This window comes from Drosophila teissieri, chromosome 3L (assembly GCF_016746235.2).
Source record: "Drosophila teissieri strain GT53w chromosome 3L, Prin_Dtei_1.1, whole genome shotgun sequence".
NCBI lineage: Eukaryota > Metazoa > Arthropoda > Insecta > Diptera > Drosophilidae > Drosophila > Drosophila teissieri.
The window spans coordinates 20,039,955-20,067,947 of NC_053031.1; the positions used below are offsets into that span (position 1 = coordinate 20,039,955).

At 43.3% G+C, this 27,993-nt stretch overlaps 2 protein-coding genes and 1 long non-coding RNA gene across 5 annotated transcripts; 1 reads left to right on the forward strand and 2 right to left on the reverse strand.

The window, feature by feature from the left end:
- Positions 1–184: 184 nt before the first annotated feature.
- Positions 185–27,940, reverse strand: LOC122618150 (chromodomain-helicase-DNA-binding protein Mi-2 homolog). The gene is made up of 5 exons (XM_043794298.1): positions 27,756–27,940; positions 6,591–6,667; positions 6,285–6,528; positions 760–6,210; positions 185–680 (listed from the first exon to the last, which is right to left on the reverse strand). Exons 1-5 carry the CDS (start codon positions 27,790–27,792, stop codon positions 541–543), a joined length of 5,949 nt encoding a protein of 1,982 aa, XP_043650233.1. The 5' UTR covers positions 27,793–27,940; the 3' UTR covers positions 185–540.
- Positions 8,798–14,921, reverse strand: LOC122618152 (RNA polymerase II elongation factor Ell). The gene is made up of 3 exons (XM_043794303.1): positions 14,781–14,921; positions 14,671–14,717; positions 8,798–12,896 (listed from the first exon to the last, which is right to left on the reverse strand). Exon 3 carries the CDS (start codon positions 12,569–12,571, stop codon positions 9,401–9,403), a length of 3,171 nt encoding a protein of 1,056 aa, XP_043650238.1. The 5' UTR covers positions 12,572–12,896; positions 14,671–14,717; positions 14,781–14,921; the 3' UTR covers positions 8,798–9,400.
- On the forward strand, positions 14,981–16,241 carry LOC122618155. Of its 3 annotated transcripts, none has more exons than XR_006325999.1 (3): positions 14,981–15,038; positions 15,825–15,882; positions 15,945–16,241. It is a non-coding gene; the product is annotated as an uncharacterized LOC122618155 (long non-coding RNA). The 3 variants fall into 3 exon arrangements; XR_006326000.1 differs by lacking the exon at positions 14,981–15,038 and adding an exon at positions 15,286–15,690; XR_006325998.1 differs by lacking the exon at positions 14,981–15,038 and having other exon boundaries at positions 15,697–15,882.
- Positions 27,941–27,993: the final 53 nt, after the last annotated feature.

The window sequence follows — 27,993 nt, forward strand, 5'->3', positions numbered from 1 at the left end:
ATCGAAAGCTATGAATAAAACAACTTTTAACGCTTGAAATGAAATTGGATTGTGGACGGTATGGAAGAAAGCAGAGTACAACAAGAATACGACTCTTGGGACGAGGACATATAAACTTACGGAATACTGCAGATTCTTTGGAATCTAATCCCATGCCAACCCACATAAATAATTCTCCCCGAACTCCTTTGCAATGGAATTAAATACATTTATATTTGTATCTAGATTATGTAATCACATAGTAGAGAAGTTAATAAGAACTATTTTACTTGTCGTATGTGAACTGACCGCGAGTCGTGCTCTGCTGAGATCCGAACTCGCCATTCGCCAAGTGTCAAACGTTTTGTATTAATTATTTGTGTGAACGCGACATGGGTCCATTTTTTGTTTCTTGATATCGGGTTTCATTGCAAATGATTATGATAAATATAAGTTGTGGGTGTACGGGTGTGCTACCGTGTAGAAATTTAAATTCTTAGCTTGAGTAAAGTATATTTGCATGGAATACGAATGCTCTTAACATAGATATTGAGGAGATGCCTAGACGCCGGAATTATTCGATAGCTGGCCGGGCACCGAGAACTGTGGCCGGAAGTTGGCAAAGTTGCCAGCCGGTCCGCTCGTGAATGCTGGCAATGTTGTGCCCTGGAATCCAGCCGGGAATTGTGCCATCAATTGAGCTGTAACAGAAATAAAATAACAATTGAATATCAAATTATAGGACAGTTCAGGCAGTAAAACGTTTCAAGCAAGACTCACCAGCATTAGAAGCATTTCCGGCGGTGGCCGCAAGGCGGGAGAGAATCGATCTCTCGGACATCTGGAGCCGCTGCGCCACCGGTGGGATGCGGGCCAGGGTGGCTGGCAGCCGGGACACATCGCTCTTCATGTCCGAGAGCAGCTCTTCGAGCTGGTTGAGCACCTTGTGCAAAACAGCGTTTGCGGGTTTGTTACCTGCCAGCGATTCCTTGCTAAGATGCTGATGCGATTCAGCTAGGCATTCGACCTCAGCGAAACGGGCGTTAAGCGACATAGCCGGGTGGCTGGGGTCCTGGGCGAGATTAAGGTAGGCCGCTCGCCGCAGCTGCTCTTCAATGACCAGCGCCTGTTCCAGCAACTTAAAACGCCGGGCGAGGAACTTGTTTTTGATTTCAAGAAAGTTGCCCTTGCCAACGTCCATCTTGAAGGGTTCGTTGATGATCGCGAATCGAATGTCGTTTTGGATATCCTGCCAACGGCCATAGCCATGGGTGACAATTCCGGCCAACAGCCAGTAGTCGTGGCGACGGTGCCAGATCTCGTATTCTCTGCCAGGAACGGCAGCCTTCTCCTCGTTGAGCCACAGAGTGTGCAGTTCGGTGAACCCACCATCGGCGATGTTGAACATAAATTTGCGCTTTAGCACCTCCAAGCTGTCCTCTACTCCCTTGCCAGTGGCTCCAGTTGCAGTGGCAGTAGCAGCTGCTACCGCCTTCTGATCCTTGGGTGAACTGGCACTGGGTTTTTCTAGCTCACCGTCCTCCTTGACAATCATCACATCGTCATCGTCGTCGTCAATCACTGTCGTCGGTGGTATTGGCTTCTTCTCCTCCACCTTCTCTTTTTCCTTCTCTTCGGTCTGAGGCTCTTCCTTTACCTCCGGGTCCTTGGCCTCTTCCTTGGGCTCTGTCTTTGCCACCTCGGTTTTGACCTCCGTGTCGCTGGGCTTTGTGTCGCCGGAGACTTCGTCCAACGGGTTCTCCTGCTTGACATCCCCTGGCTTCTTGTCCTCCTCAGCCTCTTGTTCTTGCTTCACCTCGCCCTTCTCCGCCGTGGTCTTTTCCTTCTCCTTTTCAGAGTCCTTGTCCTTGTCTTCACCTTTCTCCGAGGCTGGCGCCGGACTAGGTGCCGCACTGGTGGCTGGAGTAACGCTATTGCTGGTAGTAGCGCTCTTGTCGACATTTCCAGCGGCAGGCGGAGCTTCGAGTGTAGCCACATCCTGCTTTAGGGCCGATCGAACAGGCTCGCACGGTTTGAGGATGAGCTCCGGCATGCTGTAGTATCCGTTTATATGTTCGAATTCCTGTACTTTCTTGCGAATAAGCGACATCACACCGATGCGGGTGAGAACATGCTGGCGGGATAGTCCCTCGCGCGGCACACCATCGGCAAAGGTCTCGGCATTGTCTGCTCCCGGCTCGCAAAGATGCCGCATAAACAGAGAAACATACGCCTTGAAATTGCGCTCCGATTTTCCACGCAAATCCCGTACCAGCCACTGCGAATTGAAGGCATCCTGCGGCGGCATTCCGTAGCGCATAATAGCATTGAGGAAGCTCTTGCGTTGTCGGGCATTAAAACCGAGCACCTCTATGTTTCCACCCACGCGGGCCAGAAGTGGAGGCAATGGACGGTCGTCGCGACGCTCCAACCGCCGCTTGGCCTTTCTCTCGCCGCCATTTTGGTCATCAAAGTCATCGTCTCCGCCATCCTCATCGGAGCCAGCTGAATACTCTGAGTTATACTCGCTGCCGTTGTCCTGCCAGTTGGAATCATCCCGCGTAGTATCTGCAGCCACAACGCCGCCGTCAGTGTAGTTGACCTGCTTGCGGACGCGCTTGCCCTTGCCCAGGCTGCGGCCCACATCTTCCTGGTGCTGCTCATAGTGATGGCGCAGCAGCTTCACCCAGTACGCCGGGTCAGAGTTCTCGGCATCCTGCTTGATAATCTCCGTCTCTTCTTCTTCCTCCTCTTCTTTGGTGGCGTACGAGGCCACCTTAAACGAGGACAGATACTCGTTGGCCCAGGACTCTTTCTCCTCGATACCGCGGTTGGTTCTGTCCAACAGCTCGGCCACCGCCTTGTCGTCGTAGTGTATAGCCTCCTCCTTGTCGTCCTCCTTGAAAAGATCTTCGGTACCGAATCGGAGGATATCGTCCAGTTCTTGCTTTGTAAAGTTTGCGCCTTTACCGCCCATTCCCGGACGGACCACAAGATGAGTCAACATCATCTTTCGCTTGGCCACCTGGGTAACGCGCTCCTCCACGGAATTTCGAGTCACAAATCGATAGATCATCACCTTGTTAGCCTGACCAATACGATGGGCTCGGGAAAAGGCTTGAATATCGTTGTGGGGATTCCAATCGGAATCGTAAATGATGACAGTGTCGGCCGTGGCCAAATTAATACCTAATCCTCCCGCTCGAGTACTGAGCAAGAAGACAAACTGCTGGGCTCCAGGGGCATTGAATCTATCAATGGCTTCCTGACGCAATGTTCCTGTGATGCCACCGTCAATCCGCTCGTACTTATACTGCTCGCCTTCAAGGAAATCCTCGAGAATGTCCAACATCTTAGTCATCTGGGAGAAAATCAACACACGATGGTTTTGCGATTTAAGCTGCTTCAGCATCTTGGATAGCAGAACAAGCTTGCCAGCGGCCTTGGTCAGCGAGTTGATTTCGTAAAGACCTCCGGCAGAGGTGGTTGCTTCCTCTGCGGCTGAGGGGAAGAGATACGGATGGTTGCAGCACTTCTTCAGATCCATCATAATGTTGATCAGTGAGCAAGAGCCACCACCGCTCTTCGAATTCAAAGCCTCGTAGTTCTTGGTCAAGATAAACTTGTAGAACTTCTTCTGCATGGCAGAAAGCTCGACACGCACAATAAACTCGGACTTGGAGGGCATGTTCTTCAGCACATCCGTCTTCAAACGACGCAGCATGTGCGGTCCAAGCATCTCGTGCAGGCGTTTAACCTGCTCCTCCTTCGAAACGTCAGCGAATTCGCCCTGGAAGGCCTGTAGATCGTTAAACTTGTCGCGGCTCAAGAAGTTAAGCAGATGGAACAGCTCCTCGAGATTGTTTTGCAGCGGTGTTCCGGTCAGCAGAAGCTTGTAGGCAATAGTGTAGCTGTTCAGGATTCGGAAGAACTTGCTCTGGTTGCTCTTCAACCGATGGGCCTCGTCCACTACGAGCACCGCCCAGTCAATGCTGCCTAGACAAGCAGCGTCCATGGAGATCAGCTCGTAGCTAGTCAGCAGTACATTAAATTTATACTGGGTGGTTCGCAAACGCGAAACCTTGCTACCACGAATGGCACCCTCCTCGAAGCTCAATTCGTTCTCCCGTATAACCGCTCTCGAGTCCTTGTCGCCGATATACGTGATGCAGTAAAAGTCCGGAGCCCACAGCTCAAACTCACGCTCCCAGTTCACTAGCGTCGAGAGTGGGACGGCCACGAGGAAGGGGCCGCGGCAATGACCCTCCTTGTACAAAGAGTACAAGAAAGTGACAGTCTGAATGGTCTTGCCCAGACCCATCTCGTCAGCCAGAATGGTGTCTATGCCCTGGCCCCAGCTGTAGCGCAACCAGTTGATACCCTCGATCTGGTAGGGATGCAATTGCATGCCAGTGCCCTCTAAGAAACCCGGCTGATCCTCGTACTTTTTCTTAAGATCAGTAGTTGGCTTTTCCGGCGGCGGAGTGTAGTGCTTGACCGGGCGATCCTCGTCGTCCTCCACCTTAAGCTTGGACTTGCGACCCTTCTTGCTCTTTTTACTGCGGGACTGAGTGGTCTCCGAGGTGCAAACAGCACGCAGATCCTGATAGTAATCGATAGCTTGTCGCAGACCCTGGATGTCATCGCCCTCTTCTTCCCAGGTGGACTTGTCATAGGGCAACTCGCGCCACTTCACCAGATACATGGTGCTGCCATCTCTTGCGGTACGATGGTTGATTACGCGCTGAACAATGAGCCACTCCGGCTTGACGCCATTCTTGTAGAATCGCTCCTCCAGTACTTCGGCGTCATCGTTAGCCTTCATGCCAACCTTATCCTTGTGTCGCTGAATACGCTTGAAACGGGTGTCTGCCTCATCCAGAGACTCCTCGAACTTGGGCGGTTCTTCCATGTCATACTTGCGCTGGAACGAACGGATCATGAGCGGATGATGGACGTCCAGTTGCACCTCCGGCACCCATTCGCAATGCCAGTAGGACATGTTGTGCCACTTGATGAAGTACTCGCGCACCCGAGAGTTACTGCTCTTTGATCCCTTTGAGGTGGAGGGACCGTCGTCATTGCTACGCTGTGCCCATCGCCAGGTGATGATCTTTTCAGCCTTGCCAGTAAGCGGAGGGCAACTGCATCGAGGACAGCGCCAGTCGCCATCGGGTATAGTGTCCAATGGCGGATTCAAGCAGAACGTGTGATAGGCAGAGGGACAGGAGTCGCAGCACAGCAACTCGCCTCCATCCTTGCACACGCGACAGAATTCCTGGTGCTCATCATCGTCCTCTTCCTCAGCAGCACCTCCGTCAGCCTCGCAGTGTGGACATGACCACTTGCCCTCTGGCGGTTCATCCAGCTCTGGCTCCAAACACACCAAGTGATATGCCCGAGGGCAGGTGTCGCAAAGGATGATCTCACCTCCTTGTTGACACACCTCGCAGTAGTCCTGGTGCTCATGCTCGCCATCTTCGCCCTCCGGGAAGTTCTTCGTTTTCTTGAGTTTATTCTTCTTCTTGAACTTGTTGCCGATCTTGGTCTTGGCCTTTTTGCGCACTACCGGAGCTCCTGATCCGTCGTCCTGGGCAGCAGGCGCCGAGTTGTCCGCCTTGGAGGAGGCAGGAGCCTCTTTCTCATCGGCACTGTCATCCGATTTCTGAAGCATCCGTTCGAACTCAAGATCCGAATCGCGTTCCGATGCACCGCTAGCATCTTGCTCCTCATCCGAACTATCGCGCTTGCGCTTGCCGAGCAGCTTGATCTTTAGAGTGGGCACCTTGCCGGAAGGACGACGTCCCTTTTTGCCACGTCCACTGCGCTTGCGACGCGGCTTTTTCTCCTCCTCTTCCTCTTCTTCCTCCTCCTCAACGGCCTCCTCGTAAATGTCGTCCGGTTTCTCGTTGCGCGAGGAACGCGATGATCGAGGTTCTTCCGGTTCATCGCCCGCCACACTCCGTGCCTGGCCAGCGGATGCACCAGAGCCGGCGGCACCACCCTCCTGCTGGATATGCGGATTGCTCTCGCAGAACTCTCGCCACTTGGCTGCCACCAGCATCATTAGTTTTGGTGCCGCAATCTTGGGGTTCTCCTTCTGCAGAATCGGACGAACATGCTGCATGAAAGCCTTGTAAGTGGTCAGGCTCTGCAGCTCCTCCTCATTGTACTCGATTTCCACATCGCAGACGCTAAAGGCCGAGCATACGTCTTCCACAGATGGCATTCCTAAAATGCGTGAAAAAATCCCTCTCTTATATATATCACTTGGTATATACACTATCTATAATCCTATTTCTTACCGGACGATGCCGACTCCTTTTCCTTGGCAGCCTGTTTCTCTTCCTTGCGTTTCCGGCCGCGCTTGGAGGTGCTGGGGTACTCCACCTCCTCATCGTGCTGGACAAAGTCGCTGTCCTCCTCGCTCTCATTCTTCTTGCGCTTCTTCTTCTTGCGACCCTTCTCCTCGCCCTTCCTTGTCTTGCGCTTCTTGCCCTTTTTCTTCCTGCGACTGTCCTCCGGATCGTAGTCGTCGTCCTCGTCATTCTGATGGGTATTAAGCAGGATTACATCTATATACCATAATTATAACCTATAGAACTACTTACATTCGGCTTCAGAGGCGCGTCGGAATCGTTGGACAGCTCCGCCGCAGGTGCATTGTCCTCCTGGGCCTCTTCTTCTTCTAGAGTGATCAGAGGGGTAAGGGATAGGTACGATTAGTGATATCCCAATATAAATAACGCTATGGAAGGCGACCTGCATTTACCGTGGTTCATGTTCAAGGAGCTTCAACCAATGATTGGTGGTCAATAGATGGCGGAAACAACAATCAAAATGAAGCCAACAGAGAAAGACATGCTTTTTTCGATTCAATATTTTATTTGATTCTATTTTCTGCTTTTTTTGTCAAGTTTTTTATCTTTCTTCTTTTGTTGTTTGTGGTCTTAATAATTACTAGTATATAACAATATCTCTTTTTTTGTAAGATTTTTCATTCTGCTGGTCTTGTCAGCGGTTTTGCTCTTAAGATGTACAATAATAATAATAATATTTTTCTCATGTCTCTTGATCTGGTTTACTCTTCTTCTATTCTCGGCTTACACAATCAGTAATCGTTAATAAGTTCCTTTTTTAATTGCTGTGTTAGTTGTCTAGTGTGTTGGTGTGTTTGGTGTGTGAGTTTTGTTGGCGTATTCATGTATGAGGGCGTGGCATTTATATAAAACTAGTAAGTTTCTTTTGTTGCTTATCAAATGTCAATGTCGTATATATATATATATATATTTTGTATATATTTAGTGTTTTTTTTTTGTTTGTTTCTTGTATATAAATTGTATATATGATTTTGTTTTCTGTTGTAATTGCTACGAATCGATTTTAAACGCTTGATTTTTGCAACTTGATCTCAATGTTTCATTTGATTTTCCCTTCCATCTGGTTTTCATCCCCTACTACTTAAATATCGTATATAAAAAATATTGCAACGAAATAGCTAAAATTTCATGGTTTTCTCCAATTTCGTGTTATTTCTTAAAGTTCTTTGTTTCGTTTCATCTTTCTATAGCTTTATCATTTTGGACACTAGAGTTTCAGCAAATAATTTGATAATTATCAAGCGACTTTATTCATCTCTTCTATCAGTTTTTTTTAGTTCGATATTATTATTTTACTTAAGGAAGCTTTTGTAACACGTTTAGAGTTGTCCTAAAACTAAAAGCAAACAACTTAAGGGGTCGCCATAGCTGTGATACAACCATTAAGTATATCATTTCTATTAGTCCTCTCATAGTTTTTGAGCAATAACTAGTCTAAAGCCGCAAATAATATGAATATAAATAAAGTCTCCGTCTTCGTCTCAGTTCGGAAAATGTCTCTATTTCTGCAGATTTTAATATTTTAACTTTTGGAAAGGTACTGCCGCAGCTGTTGGCTAAAAACAAAACCCTGTGTATTGTTAAAACACAAAAATATATAACAAATTAACTAGTTATCGATAAAACACAAGAATTTTCTCTACACAAGCCGTTTAAAAGTTCAGTCTATTGTTTAGAGGCACGCCCGCATGCAACACCACCAAAGGGAAATGTTATTATACACATTCTTGCATATTTAATGTGGATTGGTAACATCGAGCCGGTTGTGAACGATGAAGCGGCAGCAAGTCCGAAATTAAAGCCTAAGAAATCGCTTCAGGAGCTTATATCGCTTCATCGTTTACAAACAACTTGAATTAGGTTTTGCCTGTTATATTGTTGTTATCTTAAGTTTCGAACCAATACCTATTTGGTACCAATCATGAATAACAGGCCGAATTTAGCCAATAACCATTTACCTCCCCAACCAATTACAATTGATTTTCAGGTCTTCTTCTGTGGTGCTCTCTTTTTCTCTCAGTGTGTCTGTTTGTCGGTTGGTCACGCTGTTCAGTTGTGGTCATCGTAGGCCTAGGCAAACATTGGCTCAATATCAGTTAACTCTACTCGTACCCAGTCCCCAGTGCCAGTACATATGTATATGAGTGTCCTGGATGCAGGACATCGGGTACGTGCAGTCGGTAGCAGCGAGGACACTTGCTGGCCCACTCGCTCGCTACATCGCTCTCAATCTCTCCATTTCTAAACACAAATCTAAAACAAAAGCTATGCCCGAAAATGCAGAAGTTTTGTTGATGAGTAGTGTCCTGTGCAGTGTAGTGTGTGTGTCGTGTGATATACTTTTTTGTGGACATTTCCTGTGTGAGGTGAGGTGTGAGTGTTTGCCGTTTGTAACAAATGTTAAACAAAATCAAGAATAAAAATAAGAAGAGTCTAGATTAAAAACGAAAAACATACACGCTATATTTAAATGTTGATAATAATAATAATATAATAATAATAATTATTACACACAAAACGCAAGGAAAAACATGTGTTTTCGTTTTCATTTAGTTACTTAAGCTGCTCAATATGCTCAACAAAAAATTAAGTCTACAACTCGTATATAATTTTTTTGCTTTTGCCGTTGCTTTTAAAAATATTGATTTTGTTTCCTCCTCATCATATCGTCTTCTTCTGGCTTTTTTGTTATGTATATATAGTTCATATATGTATTATATAAATGTAGAATTCGGTGGCAGCAGTTCTGGCCCGCCGCCTACCCTCGTTTTTAATGTAATAAAAATTATTTTACTCGAAAGATTGTATTTTTTGTTTAGTTTTTGTTTTTTGTTAACATAATTTCAACATTTTTTTGAAGGTTTTTTGTTTGCTTGTAGTACAATTTCTTAAAGAACGTTTTTGTTGGTGTTTTCTCCGTTTTGATGATTTGTTTGTTGTATTTTTTTTTTACGTTTTTATAATAGTTTCTTGCTTGTTTTGCCTTTTTACATTGGGAATCTGCGGATGGTCTCATCGAAGTAGTCCCAGCAGGATCAGGATCAGTAGCGTGCCTCGTCATCATCGGTATTGGAGTTGGAATCATCGCAGTCCTCGTCGTCATCATCATTTGAATCCGAGCTGTCCGAACTGTCATCCGAGTTACTCACATTCTGTTGTTGCTGTATATGTTGCTGCTGTAAATTATGCTGCTGATGTGGCTGCTGCTGCTGGGGATAGTGTCTTTGCTTTTGCTGCTTCTGTTCTATCGTCTCCACGGCGTGATGTTGCCTCCTCTGCTGCTCAGCTAACCTGGCCGCCGCCCCCGCCGCAGCTGGATCGGGCGCTGGAGCAATAACCACTTCCGTGGACGCCACCGCCGTCGTGGCACTCATCAAAGTCTTGTCATAGTCCACCACCAGCTGCTTGATGTGTGCCAGCTTAGCGTGCAGGTAATCGAACCGCTGCTTGTCCTCTCCGATGGTACGATCGTTATTGATCCGCTCGTACTCGCAGACAATCTGCCGCTTGATGTGATCGTAATCCCCGTATCCGTTGTCGCAGCGCCTAGCGCTCTCCAGACGCTCGGATAAGTCCTGGAAACGATTGCGCACATCTTCGACCCTCGTCAGTAGCTTGCGGTACTCATCGTAGTCGCTTTCGAATTCAGTCTTATAACGCCGCCGCACCTCCAGCGTCTGGATGGGCACGTATTGGCTGAAGTCGTAGCGCGGCATAGAGGATGAGTCCGCCTCCGCGGTGGCATGGGCATAAGCATGGGCAGCAGCAGCCAACTGCTGCGAGGGCGACGGATGCTTGGCTTGCTGATGGTAATGATTATGCTGCTGCTGCGGCGCTTGCTGCTGTTGCACCTGCTGCTGTTTCAGGTGCTGATTCTGCTGCTGGAGGGCCGATCGCGAGTTGGACGAGGCTGAGGACAAGGGTGGCGGCACCTGCTGATAGCCGGAATTAGAGGCACTGGCACTTCTCTGACGCTGACCATTCGATCCACCACTTGGACCACTGCTACTCGTCCTTTTCTTGCTGTTAGAGGCCGCATGTTGGGCGTTTTTGCTGTTGTACGAGTTGTAATCGCTCTGCTGGGGCGGCATACGCTGTTTGCTGGAACCGGAAGCGGATCCAGAGGCGGCCGCCGGCACAAAACTAGCCGCAAGCTTCGGCGGCGTCGTTGAAGAGGAGGTGGATGAGGATTTGGTGCTGCTGCGGTTTGACGACATTGACGCCGTTGTCCGCTGGCGATCCTGTTGCGTCTCATAGCCACTGGAGCTGCTTGAATTGCTGCCCGTAGAGTTCCGCTTATCCTTGTTGTTGCCTCCATTGCTGGTGCCCGCCAACGAGGAGCTGCCTCGTCTACTATTACTACTGTTGCTCCTCGGATGATGCTGCTGTTCCATAGATTGCTGCGTCGCCGCTGCCGTGGAGCTCATAAACTCTTCCATGTTATCCAGCACATTGTAGCTAAGGTCACTTGTGCTGTGGTCATCCAATGGACCAGGCTGGCGTTGGGGCGGCGTATAGCGGTTCCGATTGGATGCAGAGGAACCCAGGGACATCGATACCGCGCCAGAAGAGTACGACGTCCCCGAGGGCGGAGTGTCCTTCTTGTAGTGACTGATGCGCTGCTTCTTGGGCTGAACAGTGCTGAACATGGTCTCGTCGTACTCGAGGCTGGTCCGCTTCATGCCTCCACCGCCTGCGCCCCCTCCGACTCCTCCGGGACCACTATTACTTGAAGGCGGTGGCGGACTGCCCGTGTGCGTCGATGTAGGACTCTGGCCGGATGTTGAACTGCCCGCATCTGAGCTCATTGGCGGTGTCAGATTTTGCGGCTTGCGTCGCTTTAGCTGCTGCACCTCCTGTTCGCTAAAAAAGGGCCAGTTCTCGTCCACATCGTTCCACATCTGGCGACGCAGATTGTACGTGTTGTGCGACATGGTGCTAATTTCCATGAGTATGTTGGTGATCTGGTTACGCTCCCTATCCCGGATGCCCTCGTTTTTCAGCCGCGCAAAGAGCTCAGGCTTCTTGAAGGCCTTGAGGGCCAGTAGATGGATAAGCCGTTCGCGTATATTGCGCCTGGACACATCCGACATCTTGTTGCCGCACGACGACTTGTTATTGGCACTCCTGGAGGACGAAGAGGAGTTAGAGGAGGTGAGGCCTCCGCTTGGCATCTTGTTGCGTGAGGAGATGGCTGATGAGGCAGGCGCACCTGATACTCCTACTGTCATCGAGTCTCTTGGCGAGCTGCCGCTTAGGTTATTGTAGCCCTGCGAGATGCCGTTGGCGAATGTGGAAGCTAGCGAGGAGGCTGCACCACCACCATAGCGACCGCCACCAACGCCAGAGCCATTGACTGTGCCGCTGGCGCCCAGCGTGCTGGGATTGGGCGAACGCGAGGCAAACGCGCTGGAGGAGCTGCTGGATCCTACGCCTAGGCCATTAAATGGCGATGAACCTAACTTACGACTATGGTTGTTGCTATTAAAACTATTGCTGCTGCTGCTGCTGTTGTTGTTGTTGTTGTTGTTGTTCCCACTGTTGCTGTTGTTGCTGTGATGATGAAATGCTGTCGTCGTCAAACCGGAGTTGGAGGAGGAGAAGGCTGAGGCGGTGGAGGCGGATACGGAGGAGGATTGGATTGCTGATGGCGGCTTCTTCACCTTACGCCCGATATCCGACTGATTCGGCTTAATTTCCCTGATGCACTTGCTCTTCTCCGTCTCCTCGGCAATGGCCATTTTTTCGCGTGTCGTATCGTAGACATCGTCATTGGCATTGATCCGCATTCGCAGGGTGACCGCTCCGAGGACTCCGAGGCTTTGTTGCTGCTGCTGAACACACTCAAGCGTTCCCTCCATATTGTTGATGGTGAAATCAAATTTTCGGCCACCACCTCCTCCTCCTGCTCCGGTCGCGTCGCTGCTATTGCCATTAGCATTAGGGATGCCATTAGCATCCGTCGCTGGTCGCGGGAACTGGATGACGCCCGTGTTGCCCACAAATTGGATTTTGGCCCTTTGGCCTGGTTGCAGGCGCTTGGCGTTGTCATCGCGCTGATATTCCTCGATCGCACGAAAGGCAGAATCGGTGAGCTTGACGATGATGTACTCCTTGCTATCATCGGTGTAACGGTGGCTCTGAGACATTCCATAATTGCCGGTCGAGAGTGCATTGGGCAGGCATTTCGTTGACGCAATCGAATTGGTCATAACGTGCGCGCAGCTAGCCGCCAATTAGATAGCAATTAGATAGCCCCTCGATCGTTTCCAAAAAATGGATGAAATGGATTATGATGGATCGGATCAATAGTAGTTGTTGTTTGGAAGGTTGCACTTGGTTGTGTTGGTTGGGCCAGCTTGGAAATCGTGGAAGGGGCTGGGCTGTGCTGGTTTTTGTGGTCTGGAAGGTGGTCGACGGTTTCGTTGATCTCGTGAAAAGGACGGGAAGCACTCGTTGTGGAAGTCGTGTTGGGTAAGTTGCCACTGGAAGTTCCTCTCTCCTGGATGCTTATGTTTTTTGTATGTATGGTTGATTCTGTGCAAATATTGCTTGATTTTAGTATGTTGTAATCGTAACGGAAATTTACGTTGTTGCTAAGACGTGACACACATGCACAGCGCTCTCTTATTAACTGACACAACTAAACTAACTACAAAGGCTCTCTTTATTCGATGACTTTTAAAGCTAAGCTTATATGAACATTTTTCCTTTGTAACGAATGCAGACTCTCTTTGTATTTGCTGTAAGAATTTCACTTCCGTATGGCAAAGGCAACAATTTTTAAATTTTACACTTTCAAAAAGTCATATACTCTCTCTCGCTCGCTCGATCGCTCTCTTTGTATATGTGTTGCTTGCAAATAACACAATTTCTTTTGTTAAATAATATGGTATTTTAATTGGGTTAAGGTAGGCATGTATTTTTGCTCTCTTTTCCCTGTTTTTGTTGCTTTTTTTTAATGTTACTATTGAGCGAGGGAGGTGGGGGAAGGCTATTACTCTGCTCTCCTCTCTCCGTGTTGCTTTTGTTGCTATATTTTTTATTTAGTTGAAAGTGCCGCAAGCAGCGACTCCTGCGCCAGGTGGTAATGTGTGTGCGTACGTGTGTCGCATGCTCTTTCTCTCTCTCTCTCTCTGGCTCACACTCGCCTTCTGTTTGCCTGGATGATGGTGTTTATATATATGTAAGAGAGCACCTCAGGTCATAAGCAAAATCAAAGACAGAAAATCAATGCTCTGCTCCGCTCGCACACGTCCGTGACTGGCCTCACGCTCTCTCACTCGTACATACGGCGATCGAAGCGAGCGCGTTGAAGCGAGACAACTGCTGGTTTGATTGGCTTCTCTGCGACTCTTGTTGTTTTTGTCAATTTTGTTGTTGGTGCTGCTCGATCTTTTTTCCTTTTCGCTTTTTCGCTAAAAATCATCTGTGTTTGTACGCTGATTTTTATATATTTTACTGGCACTGACTCTGCTTATTATATTTTTTAGTTGCACATAGATACATAAGTACGTTTTTGCCTATCGCAGTGTGCAGACACACGCATACTTGTACACTTAAATCTTTGCACACGGACACTAAATTTCAGCACTTTAAATACTGTTTGATTTTAATGCCTTTTAACCACTTTTTGTGATTCTTTTGTATTGGCTGGCGGACACACATAATACATATATCTATATTTAAATTATACGTACGCTCTACGCGTATGCGACACTTTTACTCAAGACATTTTTGGTCAAGTGGATTTTGTTGTACTTTTATTTGGAGAACTGTTTTGAATTTATCAAGTTGATTTTGTGTTTTTCAAGTGCAGTTTTTGGCTGCCTTCTCTTCTTTTGTAGTGCGTCTGTGTCTGCCAAGGTATCTTAATCAACGTACAAAAGGTATCTGCTAAATGAAATCGAAACGAGTTGCTTTCAAGTGGTTGCCCGTCGATTGCTGCTAATGTTGTTGTTGTTGCTACTGCTGCTGCTCTCTTTGCACTCGTTTATTACAAGCGAGAGAGCGGAAGTAGCGAGTGGAAGATCACTTCGCTCTTAACCTGACCACTCTCGCTCTCTGGCTCCTCGCTTTTTTTTTTTATTTTGATACGTACGTGCCTTGTATCACTTGCCGTATAATTTGTTGTTTTTGTTTTTGCCAGTCAGGCAAAGCAAGGCAGAAATGAAAACAAGTTTGCAATATTTTAATGTGCGCACTTGGCACTCGTCAATCTCTTAATTTTGGCTCTCTTTTTGCGCGTGTGAGCTTTTTGTGATCTGGGCACGTCTTAGCAAATGGAAAAAATAAGATAGACTAAGCTTACTTTTTGGTTGTGTGTGTTTGTTTTTTGCTGGAAAACTGCAGGCGGTACTATAATAATAATAATTCAGCTTAGTGGCGGATTAAAAATCAAACAGTCACGGGCGTACTTACAATTGATTATGTATTCTATTAAAAAACAGATTGGTTTTGCTGTTGAAACAGCTGTTTTGCCACCTGTATGCCCCCACACCACGTCACACGTAGTAGTTTGTGCTGCTCTCCCTCTCTCGCTCCGCTCTCTTTATCGCTGCAGCGAAGAAGTTCCAACAAAACAGAAATAAAAACAGCACGACTGCAACAACCGTGTGCCAGTCGCAATCAGCTGTTTTCAGCGCTCACTCGCTCTGTTCACTCGCCGCAGCAGTGTTGGTAAATGCGTGTTATCGATTTGGTGGTCTGGACTTATCGGTCAATCGAGATATGAGCTTTAAATTTTTGGACGTTGACTTCTTGTTGCTGCAAAATTGTGACCAATTATAGTATAAAATCACGTCTATGGCTTTGTTTGGCATACTTTTGAGTTGATTGTTGCTATACTGTGCGAGCGTGTGTGTGTTGTTGATTTCTGTTCCGTTGCCTTGTTACTGCTTTGACTTAATTTCACTCTGCACTTTGGTAATAAAAAAAGGAAAACACTTTAGAATTTGCTTTGCTTTATTTGCTTTGCACTTGAGATAGTATTTTTTTCCACTCTCCCGTTGATCAATTTTTTGGGTTTTTTTTTGGTTTGTTTTGCGTTACGCGTTCGCGATCATACGTTTTTCGCGCTCAGCTGTTTTGTGTTTACGTTACTCGCTCTTGGCTCTCGTTGCTCTCTCTCCCGCTACATCACTCTTTCTCAAACTCAAGGTTCTCTTAGCAAAAAGAGCGCGAGTGCAGAGCACGCGACATTTGCTGTCATATTTTAGCCCGACGTTGTTGTTTTTGGTATTTTTTGTTCACTTTTGACATTTTTGCATACGAAAATTTTCCGCTTTCAGGTAGATTTACCATAGCGCCGATCTTCTAACTTTAAAGTACTGTAAGTGTGCTAGTATGTGTGCGTGAGTTTGATTTGAGTGTTCGCATTTTCGTCGTGCCTGTTTTTTGCCTTTACAGTTTTTTGTTAAAAAAAGTGTGCCTGGCTTATCTCGGTTCTGTGTATTTTTTCTTTAGAAATTTTAAGCCGCACACTCGCAAACTTACTCACTAACACGCGCGTATATGTACGTAGGTAAGTGTACTTGTGTATTTCACAATGAAACTACATTTCTATTTCGTTTTTCCCCATACCAGCGGCTAAAAGTAAGGTAAAATAGTCAAGGGCACACACCTGCCCTTGGGAGTAACGGAGAAAGAAGCATACAGACGAACGGCCTTACAAACGGGAGCAACAAGATAGGAAGATGTCTGGGAAAATCCGAAAATGCTACCTCCTATTTAATGAGATTTACCTTAACAATCCAAACCCTTATTTGGCCAATGATAAGAAATCAGTTTGTAACTATATTTTAGCTCTACAACTAAATATATTTAAATTGAAATGATAGGAAAAATTTATAATAGATGTGGAACGACATTTATGAAAATTAAGACTCAAATTCGTGTTTAATTTTAGTACACATTAACGTATTTGTTCCGTAATAGGGTTTGAAAAATTTGATTAGACTACTGGACTGGTTTTTTACACAAAATAAAATACAAAAATATATCAACACATACAATAATACCCTTGATTATCATTTCCTATCCCACTGCTTTTCTTATATTTTTAAATGTGCATATCTTTTCTTTGCCTTAATTGTCCCTGGACGCCGCCCTGGTAACAATAAAAATCGCCGCCAACTTTAAGCAAATTAGCTGTTTTTCAAACTGTGCATATAAACCAGCAGAATAGCAGCGCAGGCAGCATAATATAATTTCAAGATTCGTTTTTGTTCAAATAGCATTGAGGGAAAAACGCCGAAAGGCCAATGCACTGCGACAGCACAAAGTGAGTTAAGGAGAGGAGTGCGCAGGGATGGGAAAAGGTGGCACGGGGACAGGGGGCAAGGGAAGGGCAAAAGGAAATGCGAGGACCTCAACAACAGCTGGCCGCAGGAAGCAAGAGCCATAAACCGCGAAGGAACCAAGGGAAAAGGAAAACAAAGAACAAGTAGGAAAAGCACGATCCCGACTATAATATACTTAGCAATCAGTAGAGCACACATTTAAATCATGGCTGATAAAGGTAAATAGAGAATGTTTCACTTACTAGTTTAATTATATCAGTAAAAATAAGTGTAAATTTTTGTTTGAAAAATTTTAATTTGAGAAATGACCAAAATGTTTCTCTACAAATTTTCAAATGATAGTTTTGATAGTTCCGTCAAAACAATATACCCTCGTACGTTGCGAGGTGCAATAAGTGGAAACTTAGTGAAAAGATGGTGGGAAACGTGTGCAATGGAATGCTCAAGAGAAAAGACAAAACGCACATGCTCTCGAACGTGAACCCGCCGCACAATCCAAACCAATCCAATCCATTCCTCTAGGTGCATGCACATCATACATACACATGTAAAAATTTATAATCTCACGGTTGGAAAATAGATGACACACTCGTACGTACACACGAATGTATGTACATTGTGTAATGTATATATCTACACACTTCTGTTCGTGGAACGATGCAGCTGTCAGCTGTGCACGAGCAGTTTCTTTGTGCTACACTTCTTTACAGAAACGAGCGAGGTGGTGATAACAATGCTCAATGAGGAAATGGGGCAGCAAGAACAAGAAACTCATCGGAGACAGGCCTCTCTGCCTCTTTTCCATATACATACAGCAGTTCTGGGGGTGCACCTTATAGGAAATCTTTTGCAGATCGCCAGGGTTGCCACCTACAATCGCACACAGTCACCAGAACAATTGATCGATATAAAACGACCGACCAGGGCCCCTTCATAAAAATGAAGAAAAGCGAACGTTTGATATGAGAAGAAATGAAATAGGAGCTCGTTATCAGAAAACGATATAAAAAACGCATAAGTAACGCAATTATGGGAAAGTTTACTAATACTTAAACCCTTGCGAATTGAAGTATTTGAAACATGAAATTGAAACACAGTGTATTTAACAATTTTAAAATGAATTTTCTTGAAACATTCAAACCGTTTAATTATCGCCTGAAAAAAACCATTATTACTTCATATACCTATACTCTAAAAAGCAAAAATGACAAAAGTAAGTGATGTTAAAATCGGAACTGGACTGAAAATACTTTGCACATACTAAAAGTTAAAGAAAAATTAAATAAAAATGCACCAAACGGGGCGCTACAACGATTATATATGTACATAGGTAAGTAATCGGGTAAGTAAGTACATTGAGGGTGTGCGAGTGTGCCGAGTGAATAATCAATGGTCGGAGCAGGCGATAATGTGCACCATTACCGATCTGGGAATCGGACAGTTGGGGGACTTATGCGGCAAGCGATTCCGAACAAACCGAGCACGCCTTATTGGTAATGGCCCACATGGGAATCCCAAATGCCTTGGACATTGAACGACCTAACCAACATACATATTTCGTATTGTTTTTCGTTATATCGGTGCATTTTTGAAAAGGAGAGAAAGATCGAGCAGGGAGAACCGTTGGTATATGCCACATCTATTTTATATAATAAAATGGCAATATTATAAAATGGTCTATTTATAGTCCAGAAAAACAACAACAAAAACGACAGAGAAGGCAGCACCCACAACACACAATGCGCTCTCAGCATTTGTTTGAGTGTGTGAGTCACACAACACATCGAGTGGGAAATATTTCACGATAAAAAGTAAAAATAAAAATGTGCTAAATGCCGTCGTACCTCACTCGAAGTTCAGATGCCGTTTGCCGGGGTTAATTTTTAACAGTGTTCCACCGGTGCAAAGACCGTTTATTGAAATAATCGGTGAACAAAGACAAATCATATCGGAAGCACTAATATGGAGGTTTAAACATAATTATTGAGCCATAAAGTTCAATAACTAGGGTGTGATAGAACTAATTAAAATTATATAGGTTAACTTCAATAATCTTCAAAATACAAAGTGGATTCAATTAGGGGCATATTATATGCTTTTAAATGCGATTTAAATATCACTAAACTTTACCGAAGGTTTAGAAACTGTTATCGATTCAACGGAGCGAACTTTAAACGATCTAATTGTACAATCAACAGAGTTAACTACAACGAAATTATAATTATAGTTCTGACGCAGACATTAGGCGTGCTTTCTAAATGGTTCCCAGGAAAGCAATTACTTTTTATGAGGGAAATACGAAGCGTGTTTTAAGGATGCACTTAAGTTTTATTTCTTAAAAATAATAATAACCTATGATTCACAATTCATCCTAAGCTTATCGAAGGGCACTGAACTCTCTGTGATATATAATCAACAGCAGCCACAAAATATATCGAGAACAAGCAGTACAGATCGTACATTGAACTTGTAGCCTGTCCAAATTCTCGATTTAAAATGACAAATACAAAAAGGAGCTGCTAACAGCTGAAGAATAAATACTGTTTCGTTCAACGACCGATCATTGCATAATTCCGATATGCTTTTTTTTATAGCGTAAAAGTGAAACGGAAATGCGTAAAGCTTTCAATACTGCTGATATAGTATTTGAAGAGTTACGAAAAACTTGACCGTGAATTGGCATAAATTGAAATTTCAACGTACGCCCGACATAGGGTGCTCCGCGATTAGATTAGGTACTTTACTTGTGTTAAAGAGCTTATTTACGTTACAACCTTATCTTCGAAGACAAAAAGCATAAAAAAGCAAACACACCAATGGATAAAGAAAGCTTTTAGCCGCCAGCTGTTCGAAGTATAGAAAATCGGATTCAAACAACACAAGCAACCAAACCACTTTGAAGTGTGTTTTCTACGAAGCCTGTATTAATGAGCCTGCTGCCTCTCCCGTAGAATCTGGTTTTTGATCAGCCGGACAAGAAACAGCCACGAAAACAAATAAACTCGACAATAAAAGGCAATTTAAATTTAAACAGAAAAACACCCACGAAGGGGGAGTTAAGCAAACAAAACTACCGGGACACGTTTTCATTGGGTTCTTACGCTGCCTTGGCGGTAACACGTTTTCAGTTAATATTAGAATTTATCTAGGGCGTCACCAGAAAATAGGTACTAGGCAAATATGGGCCTGCTACCAGTGGGAATAATGGATATAGGTCATATAGTGGATATATAGTGGAGACTGCATGCTAATTTCAACATTCTAGCTTTTATGGTTCCTGAGCCATACCGCAGCCGGACACAGCCAGATCGACTCACCTAGTGATCCTGGTTAAGAATATATACTTTATAGCGTCGGAAACGCTTTCCTTGACCTGTAGCATACTTTTCAACGAATGTAGTATACCCTACACTTTTAACCTACGTTTAACGGGTATAACAAAAAAAAAAGCCCAAATCTTGGGATTATTTTTTTGGAAATGCATTTAGTACATGTGATATTCACAACCTGACAAGGAAAATATTTTACATTTAATTTCAATACAACCTTGTACAAGATTGCTCAACCCACCGACTTAACGTTTGGTCGAGTCAAAAGTCAGAATAAATCTTTGGTCTAAAAAATCCCCTAAAATGATGTCTGTTGCTAACTGGTCTTCGCTAAATAGCTTGGCTCTATTCGATTTAAATAATAATTAAGCCTCTTTGATTTTCAAGAAAAGACGATAATAAATAAATAAAGCACTTTAGAAGTGGCGCAGCGGAGGCAAAATTTATTTAAATTTGGAATAAAAGTTTTTATATGTGGTTTCGTAATGCAAAGTCGTCGTCGATTGGCAGCCAGTGCGATATCTTCAGCACACATACATATGCATGCTAATCAACGGAAAGCAAAAAGCACCAACAAATAACACCCAAAAGGCCCGAAACACTGGAAAACCCGATACGAAACATGGCCAACTCAAGTGGCCGAGTGATGGAGTAGAGTGTAGTGTAGAGTGGTGTGGGGTATTGAGATGGGATGAGATGGGGTGGGGTGTTGATGGTGTTTCGACTAGAAGGCTTCGGCATTCAAAAAAAGAAACAACCAGACCAGAGTTTCGGATTCGATACGATTCATTCCGTGCCGCGAAGAGTGAGCGGCAGCGATGGTTTGGCTTCGTTTGTTTCGAAAACTTGTCTTCCCAGATTCAGTTCGGATTTCTTCTTCTTATCGGAGCCAAGACGCGACCGACAACAACACCAAAACACACGAAACGTGAAAGGAGGTATCCAGTAAGTCGAAGTTGGTAATACACTTAGCGTTATGTACCACATAAAATTACCAAAGTTCGGATTGGATACCAAATTGAAGCACCAGGCTGTTATACTTGTAATGGCAGAATTGATATTTAAAAGAATGAATGAAATCGAAAATGTTCCACAAAATGGGTGCATACTTTGTTATACCCCCGTGATACCCTATATCAGGGTATTCATGAAAAAGAAACAGCGGTAAGCAACAGTGTTGGCAATTTGGAACTGGACTACAAACGGACTTGAAAGAAACCAAATAACAACAACAACCACACCAATAATAACAATAACAACCACCAACGGAGCGAGTCGCGATTGCCGACTGGTATTTCCCCCTCTGGGTTGTTATGAATCTGTTGTATTTGCTGCTGCTGCTCTTGGTGTTGCTGTTGTAGCCGCTGTCTTTCATTATAAAAAATGAATATACATTTCGTATATAGTATATGCGTGCACACATGTATGCAGCACACGGACGGACACACTTTTAAACGTATGTATCTGAGGCTATATCTTTAAAATTACTGAAGGTCAGTCAAATTGAGCGTACAATCAACTTTTTAATATTTCATTAAACCAATTTTACTGCTGCTTTATTTGTTGATGTATTAGAGTTGTGATTAATTTATATCTCCGACTGTCAATGCATTAAAGTAGTGCGCTGCGGCAGGAACGTATCTTTTTAATAGCGGGGGATCTTAAAAATGACATAACCTTTACATTTATTTCCTGTCAACATCTTAAGTGAGCCTTTAAATGCAAATGCATCTGATATTTTGCTCAAAAAATTTGATTAATTAACACTTGTTACGTTGCTTTCGCTTCCTTTCTCTCTTTCTACTTAATTAGTAGGTTGCTAATTGAACTTCCGCAGAACACTCCAATTCTATGACAGCCTATTGTGTGTCATTCACACACAAACAGACATCAGAAGTAGCTTTAAAAACGCGTCAGTTTTGACCATCACCTTGCCATTTTCTATTTGCTAGAGTTTCCGGTCTCCGTTACCATTTAAGTTGGCTAAAAAATAAGTCAAACCAGAGCAGTAGGCAATGAATGGTTCCCAAGAAGAAAAGAGATCTTAAAGTGTTGACCTAGCCACCTTGCCTTTGCATATAAATAGAACCTGAACTGCGATTGAGTGACAAATTAGAAGACAAATTTAGAAGTTAGCCACAAGAAACGGAATATTCAACCGGAAACCTTCAGCTAAATTTTTAAACTATTGTATTCCGCGTAGTACTGACAAAATATATATTTTCAAGTTATCCATTCTAGTATATCTGACTAGTATGGGTGAAATTCAACTTCAATGGCTTTGATTACAAATCAAGTTTATCAATGTATTTCAGCTCATAGACCAAAATTTGAATTCGATTTTTTCAATTAATGTTGCTTTTGTTGTGCTGGGCAGCACCAATCGCTTGAGTCTCGATTTATGTTGCGGTTAGTTTTCCTATCAAGTACTTTTTGTGTACCATAGAAACGAAAGAGCGAGTTCGAAGAGAAAAACACAGCACTCGAGTTGCGCTTTTGTAGTAGAGTTGAGTGCACAAAATCCAAAACCCAACCCACAAACAAGCCATAAAAAACCTAGCGCGGTATGCATGTGAAAAATAAAAACTACAAAAAATTATATAAACATTATAGGCGAGCGTGAGTATGACTAAACCGACCGCAACTACAACAACTACCTATACGTATATATAACTACCGCAGCAAAGCGGGAGCAACAACAGCAAGAACAACAACAACTATAGCAATATGTAACCAGTCGGGTGGCAACAACTACAGCAACTGCAACAACAACAATTGTACCAACTACAACCATAACAACGAAAACGGGGGCTTGCTGTCAACTACTTTTATTTCTGTCTCTTGGGTTGGTGGTAATTTTAATGTCGGTTTTTTGGGTTTTATTTTCTGGTTTCTCAGCTATAAGAAACTATGCCAAAGTTAACCACGGATTACAATAATAATCACAAATGTACAGGTGCGGTCAGCCAATTATCCTAATGTTATTTGTCTAAGGGCTAGTTTACTAGATAAGAAAGTAAATCTGCGATAATTAACACAAAACTGCAAACTAATATGTTTCAATGATACACATGTCTATAAACATATGTTTAAAAAATTTAAAACTTTGTCAGTACACATATTTTAATTTATGACCTGCACTAAATTACATTTTGTTTGCGATTGTTTGTGGATGTTTACTTAAAATATTTTCACACCAAAACAATTCTATGATTTATTTTTTTAGGGTTTCTCTAATTACTCATACCGCGTCTGATATTTTGTATTCCCTTTGCGGATATAAGCACTAACATTTTAAATCGTGAATCACAGATTGAATATTTAAAAGAATTTAAATATACGTAAAATCACATTCGGGCATACATACAAATTATTCTATATTTTTGGATCTTACATTTTCTATACATTAATACGACTAAGAATTAGCTTTCCTGACAAAATCTGAAAACAACAGTATTTGGAAGTTCTGTGCTAAAATTGTGACCTCCACTGTAAACAGTGGGCGCTGGCAACAATTATGCACCTTGTTGGCAATGCTGAGCGTACACGCTGTCGAATTGGCTTGGCTTAGCTAGCGACTAATTGGCTAATTAGACAATAGCGAAGCGCAAAGAGAACAGATTAAACCGATGATTTCGATTACATTCGCTAATGCGATAAGACAACAGGAACGACACAAATTTGCTGACACAATTACGCATGTTTTGGCGTGGATATGACACAAATAGATTCGCGTGCCATTGTTTTATTTGTTTTTCTGTTAACACGCCCAGAAAACATACATAAACCTATATTCGGTGGCAATCGAGCACAAGTTCGGTTTTGCTGCGGGCCACAAACGGAATCCAATAACAATTCCAAAACTATTGAACCTATTAAGTTAAGGCTTTTAAAAACGGCAAAAACAATTCTCCTTGTTTTTGGTTTTCAGAAAAACAACAAGAATGAGAGAAAAATAGAGAGCGCGAAAAAGAAGCAGAATCGGAAACCACAATGGCGTCCGATGGCAAGCGAACATCACGACGAAACGAAACAGCATTTGCAATAAGACCATTTATGATTCGCATTTTCGCTGCGTAAACATTTCCATAATTTCCATATGCAAATATTAATGACCTTCACTTTCACCTCACATGCTAAAAAAAATTTAATTGCAGAGGGAGTAAGGTGAGCAAGGCGATCAATGATCATACTCTTTAAAACATTGCCTATTTGCTACATATATTCCTCCCCTGTAATTAAGCTAAGATTCATTAAAATCAGATCAATCAAAAAACTAAAAAGAAAATCTTTGAAAGAATCGTTAACAATATTCAAAAAAGGTGCAGTATCCCCTTTAAAATGTAACCGTCGTGATAACAATCGAGTTTATTTTAATAGTTAAACAACCCTAAAGCCATATCTAACACACATCCACATGCATGAAACGGAAAGATCGATAAAAGTGATCAGTAAAACAGGTGATAAGCTTCGATTAATTTTCACATTCCCATACAAGTATATATGTACATTGAATGTTTTAAAAATAAATGAACCCGTTCACAATCCGGTGCATGTGTATTCGTTTGCGGTGGCGGTGCCTTCCAAAAACGGAAAAAAATAAAGCAACAAATGTATCAATTGCTGCTTTAGTTTTTGTGACAGTGTGCGAGAGTGATGTGTGCATTGGTGTACGAATAATCTGAAACAAATAGCGGCCTTCTCTCCCAGCGACAACAAGACAATTACTGTAAATAGGTAAAATAACAAGACAACCAGCAGTTGCACAAATATTAAAAAGGCACACAGGCTGACAGACCAACCAAAAGTATTACGGTAATCAATGTCAAACGCTGCCGATTTTGTCAGTATTTATGTGTGTTTGTGTGCCTTCAGCCGAATACAACAGCACCTTCGCTTTGGAAGAGCGACACACACGCTCCTATCAAATCGCTTGGAAAGAGAGAGCCACATAGAGCGAGCGCGAACAATACGCGTCAAATGTCAAAATCGAAAACAACAACAAAAACCATTATCGAAACGACCTGGTGTGGTTCTACTTGAGAGAGCGTTTTTCGAATAAAATGAACGTATTTAAAGGCTAAAATAATATTTGCTTTTCCTATTTATGTTTCATAGTTTTGTGGACTTTAAGCGCAAGTAAACTTTTTTTCGAAATGCCAGCCCACACATACCATTTACCTATTATAGAGGTATATATTTATATATGTATACATATATACATATATATATATACATGGCGGATATAAAAAAGCACCACTTGTTGGCTTGATTGAATGCAGTGCGTGCGAGCGGGATGGCAAGTTGTAGTTCGCCAAAGCAAGGTAAGATCGCCACTAATACACCGGCATATGCAGCTCACATACACACACGGTATACTTTCACTTCTTGTATTGAATTTTTGATTTTATTTGTACTGGCGCCATGTTGTTGTTGTTGTTAGACATGGGTTTTTAAGCAGATGTATGCAGTCGGCAACAGCGAAGCTTTTGATAGAATGTAACAAAAGGTACAAAGTTTTGGGAATGGCAATCATTTTTATGATTAATTAAAAGAAAATCAATTTGATCGGTTTGTGCTTGAGTCGTAGGAAAATTGAAATGTTGCCATTGCGTTTTTCTCTCTGTGTACGTAGGTATCATTGCCGATACCTTCTTCTCCCTCTCACACCCTTTTATTGTTGCATTACTGCATAAATAGTGGCACTCATACATGTGCACCCTTCTCTCGCTTTAGGCTTTTGTAATTTATGCAATGTCGCATTACTCTTTATTTACTTGTGGTAGAGAAATCGGAAATTGCAGTGCAATGTTAAAGTAAACAATTTGATCAATTGCATAGCGCAGTAAAGCATAGAAAAATGATTGCAGAACCGGCAAATGGTGAAGTTACAGATAAAGGGGGAAGAACCAACATATGCTGACGTCACAAGCGTTAGAGAAAAAAGAGAGCTAATTTTGCATCCTCCTATCGATATATCGAAGGATAACGGCAGCGAATCCAATTAGAATGAGCACAGAAGGACGGGGAGGGAAACGTGTTAAAATTAGACACTGAATTCTACTCCCACGCTTGCTTTCTAGGATAACTTCCACAAGCACGCACACCATATACATATACATACACACGCCCACAGTGCAACAGCGTCGAACGGAAAAGCAGAAGAGAGGCGAAAATGGGGGCAGGGACAGAAGAGAGAAGAGGCGTGTAGACAGAAGAGGAACAGCTGCGAACGAATTAACATAAATTGTATGCAAAATTGGGGTGGCTATGGATACTGCTGCTTATTTGTTACACGGCGGCGGCATATTGTTTATCGGTTTTCCTATGAACTACTACTACATTCCAGCAATTTCCTTGCGAGTCGGGGCACCCTTCTCTTGTCACCGTCTCTTTCCCACACTCTACTTATCTTCTTCTTCATCTTACTTGTGTGTTGGCATATTTTGATTAACTAGTTAAAAAGACTCTACTTCAGCTGTTTTTCAGGCACTTTGGTATGATTGCATTGCGGTAGGTATATTTTTGTTGGTATTTTTAGATAAATTTAATTTAAACGCGTCGGTTTCTGTGAATTTTTTTTTCATATACGTTGGTGCGACAGAGACGGGGCGACGGCGACGTTTGGCTGGAGCGCGCGTGCATAACACGCACACACACAGAGACGCAACTACGCGAGAGAGTGGAGAAATCAATCAAGAGAGCACGTCGGCGAAGGGGGAGTGGAAAAAAATCACATATGTATGTGCGTAAGTGGAAGTGCGACAAGATTTTCCACAATATTCCACGCATCTTTGTTTCGTTTCTTTAGATATATGCACATATTATTGCTTCGTTTTCTTTTCGCATTGCTTTCTTACACAATTTATATATATATATATGCATATTTTGTGGTAATTTCAGGTTTTTTATTTTTTGCACACACTTATTATCTTTCTTTTTTTCTCATTTCCTTGTTGGATATATTACGCACTGGATTTGTGGATTTACACTGGCAATCGGTAGGCGGTGGCGAGTAATGCACGTATTCCCCTTAATTAACAGTTTTCGCTACAATTAATAATGTAATCTCTTTAACAAAAACTCAGAAATCACGTCATGGCTGCCACGTCCAAGCAACAATGAATGTAAATGGTGGCAGACGAGGCTGTCTAGGTATTCTCGACGAGCCCTAAGACGGGCACACTATTTTTCTCGTTATACCATAATTGAGTGATAACACTACATATACGGGCACACTACAATAAGTGTGTACAAAAATACATTTTAATTCAACTATAATTGTCACTTGACAATTGACAGGTAGAGTAAACGTCTTAAATGCTAAATAACTTAAACTAAAGCTTAATTCTATACGATTTTCAGCGTGTTCCGCTCTCATTTTTTGTTATACCAAAACAACCATGTAAAACATATGTTTTGATGAGTGAGTGGGATGTCTATATTGTCAGCATTCGCGAATTGGGAGAACACAAAAATGAAATAATAAATATGTGTGGAATGGAAGAGGTGCAAAAGCCCCGAAAAAAACGCGCCACACATGTACAGATTTCACAAATTGCTGTAATATTTATTGTTTATAACAAGTACAGCAATGACAATGACCAATTGGGATAATGAGCAACCATAAACAATTGGAAGAGGACGCAGCACGCTGCGCGGCTTTGCGGCTCTTGAACATGACCATGGTTCTTGGCCTGACCGAGCGACAGTCGGACCAAGTTTTTTTCACGCCGATATTTGGCCGACTGAAACAATGCACTCACCCTGAAAATTATCGTCATTCTCTTCATCCGATGCCATTGTAGCACTCAAATGTAACTTTTACACTGTTTGAGCACACGAAATTGTCTTAATTTCCACAACAAATAATTAAGCACACACAGACACGACGAGAAAAAAATAGACAGTTGTAAGCGGCTTTAACAAATATGGCGGAGCGGAGAGCGACAAAAAAGTGAGAGAATAAGGGTTGCACGTCGATAAAACGAATCGAAATGGTCA

Excerpts from the sequence above, each read along its gene's own strand:
- LOC122618152 (XM_043794303.1), bottom strand. The coding sequence starts at position 12,571 with ATGACCAATTCGATTGCGTCAACGAAATGCCTGCCCAATGCACTCTCG.
- LOC122618150 (XM_043794298.1), bottom strand. The coding sequence starts at position 27,792 with ATGGCATCGGATGAAGAGAATGACGATAATTTTCAGG. Across the intron at positions 6,668-27,755 it reads GAATGACGATAATTTTCAGG|AAGAAGAAGAGGCCCAGGAG; the intron begins GTGAGTGCATTG and ends TGATCACTCTAG. Across the intron at positions 6,211-6,284 it reads AAAGGAGTCGGCATCGTCCG|GAATGCCATCTGTGGAAGAC; the intron begins GTAAGAAATAGG and ends CACGCATTTTAG.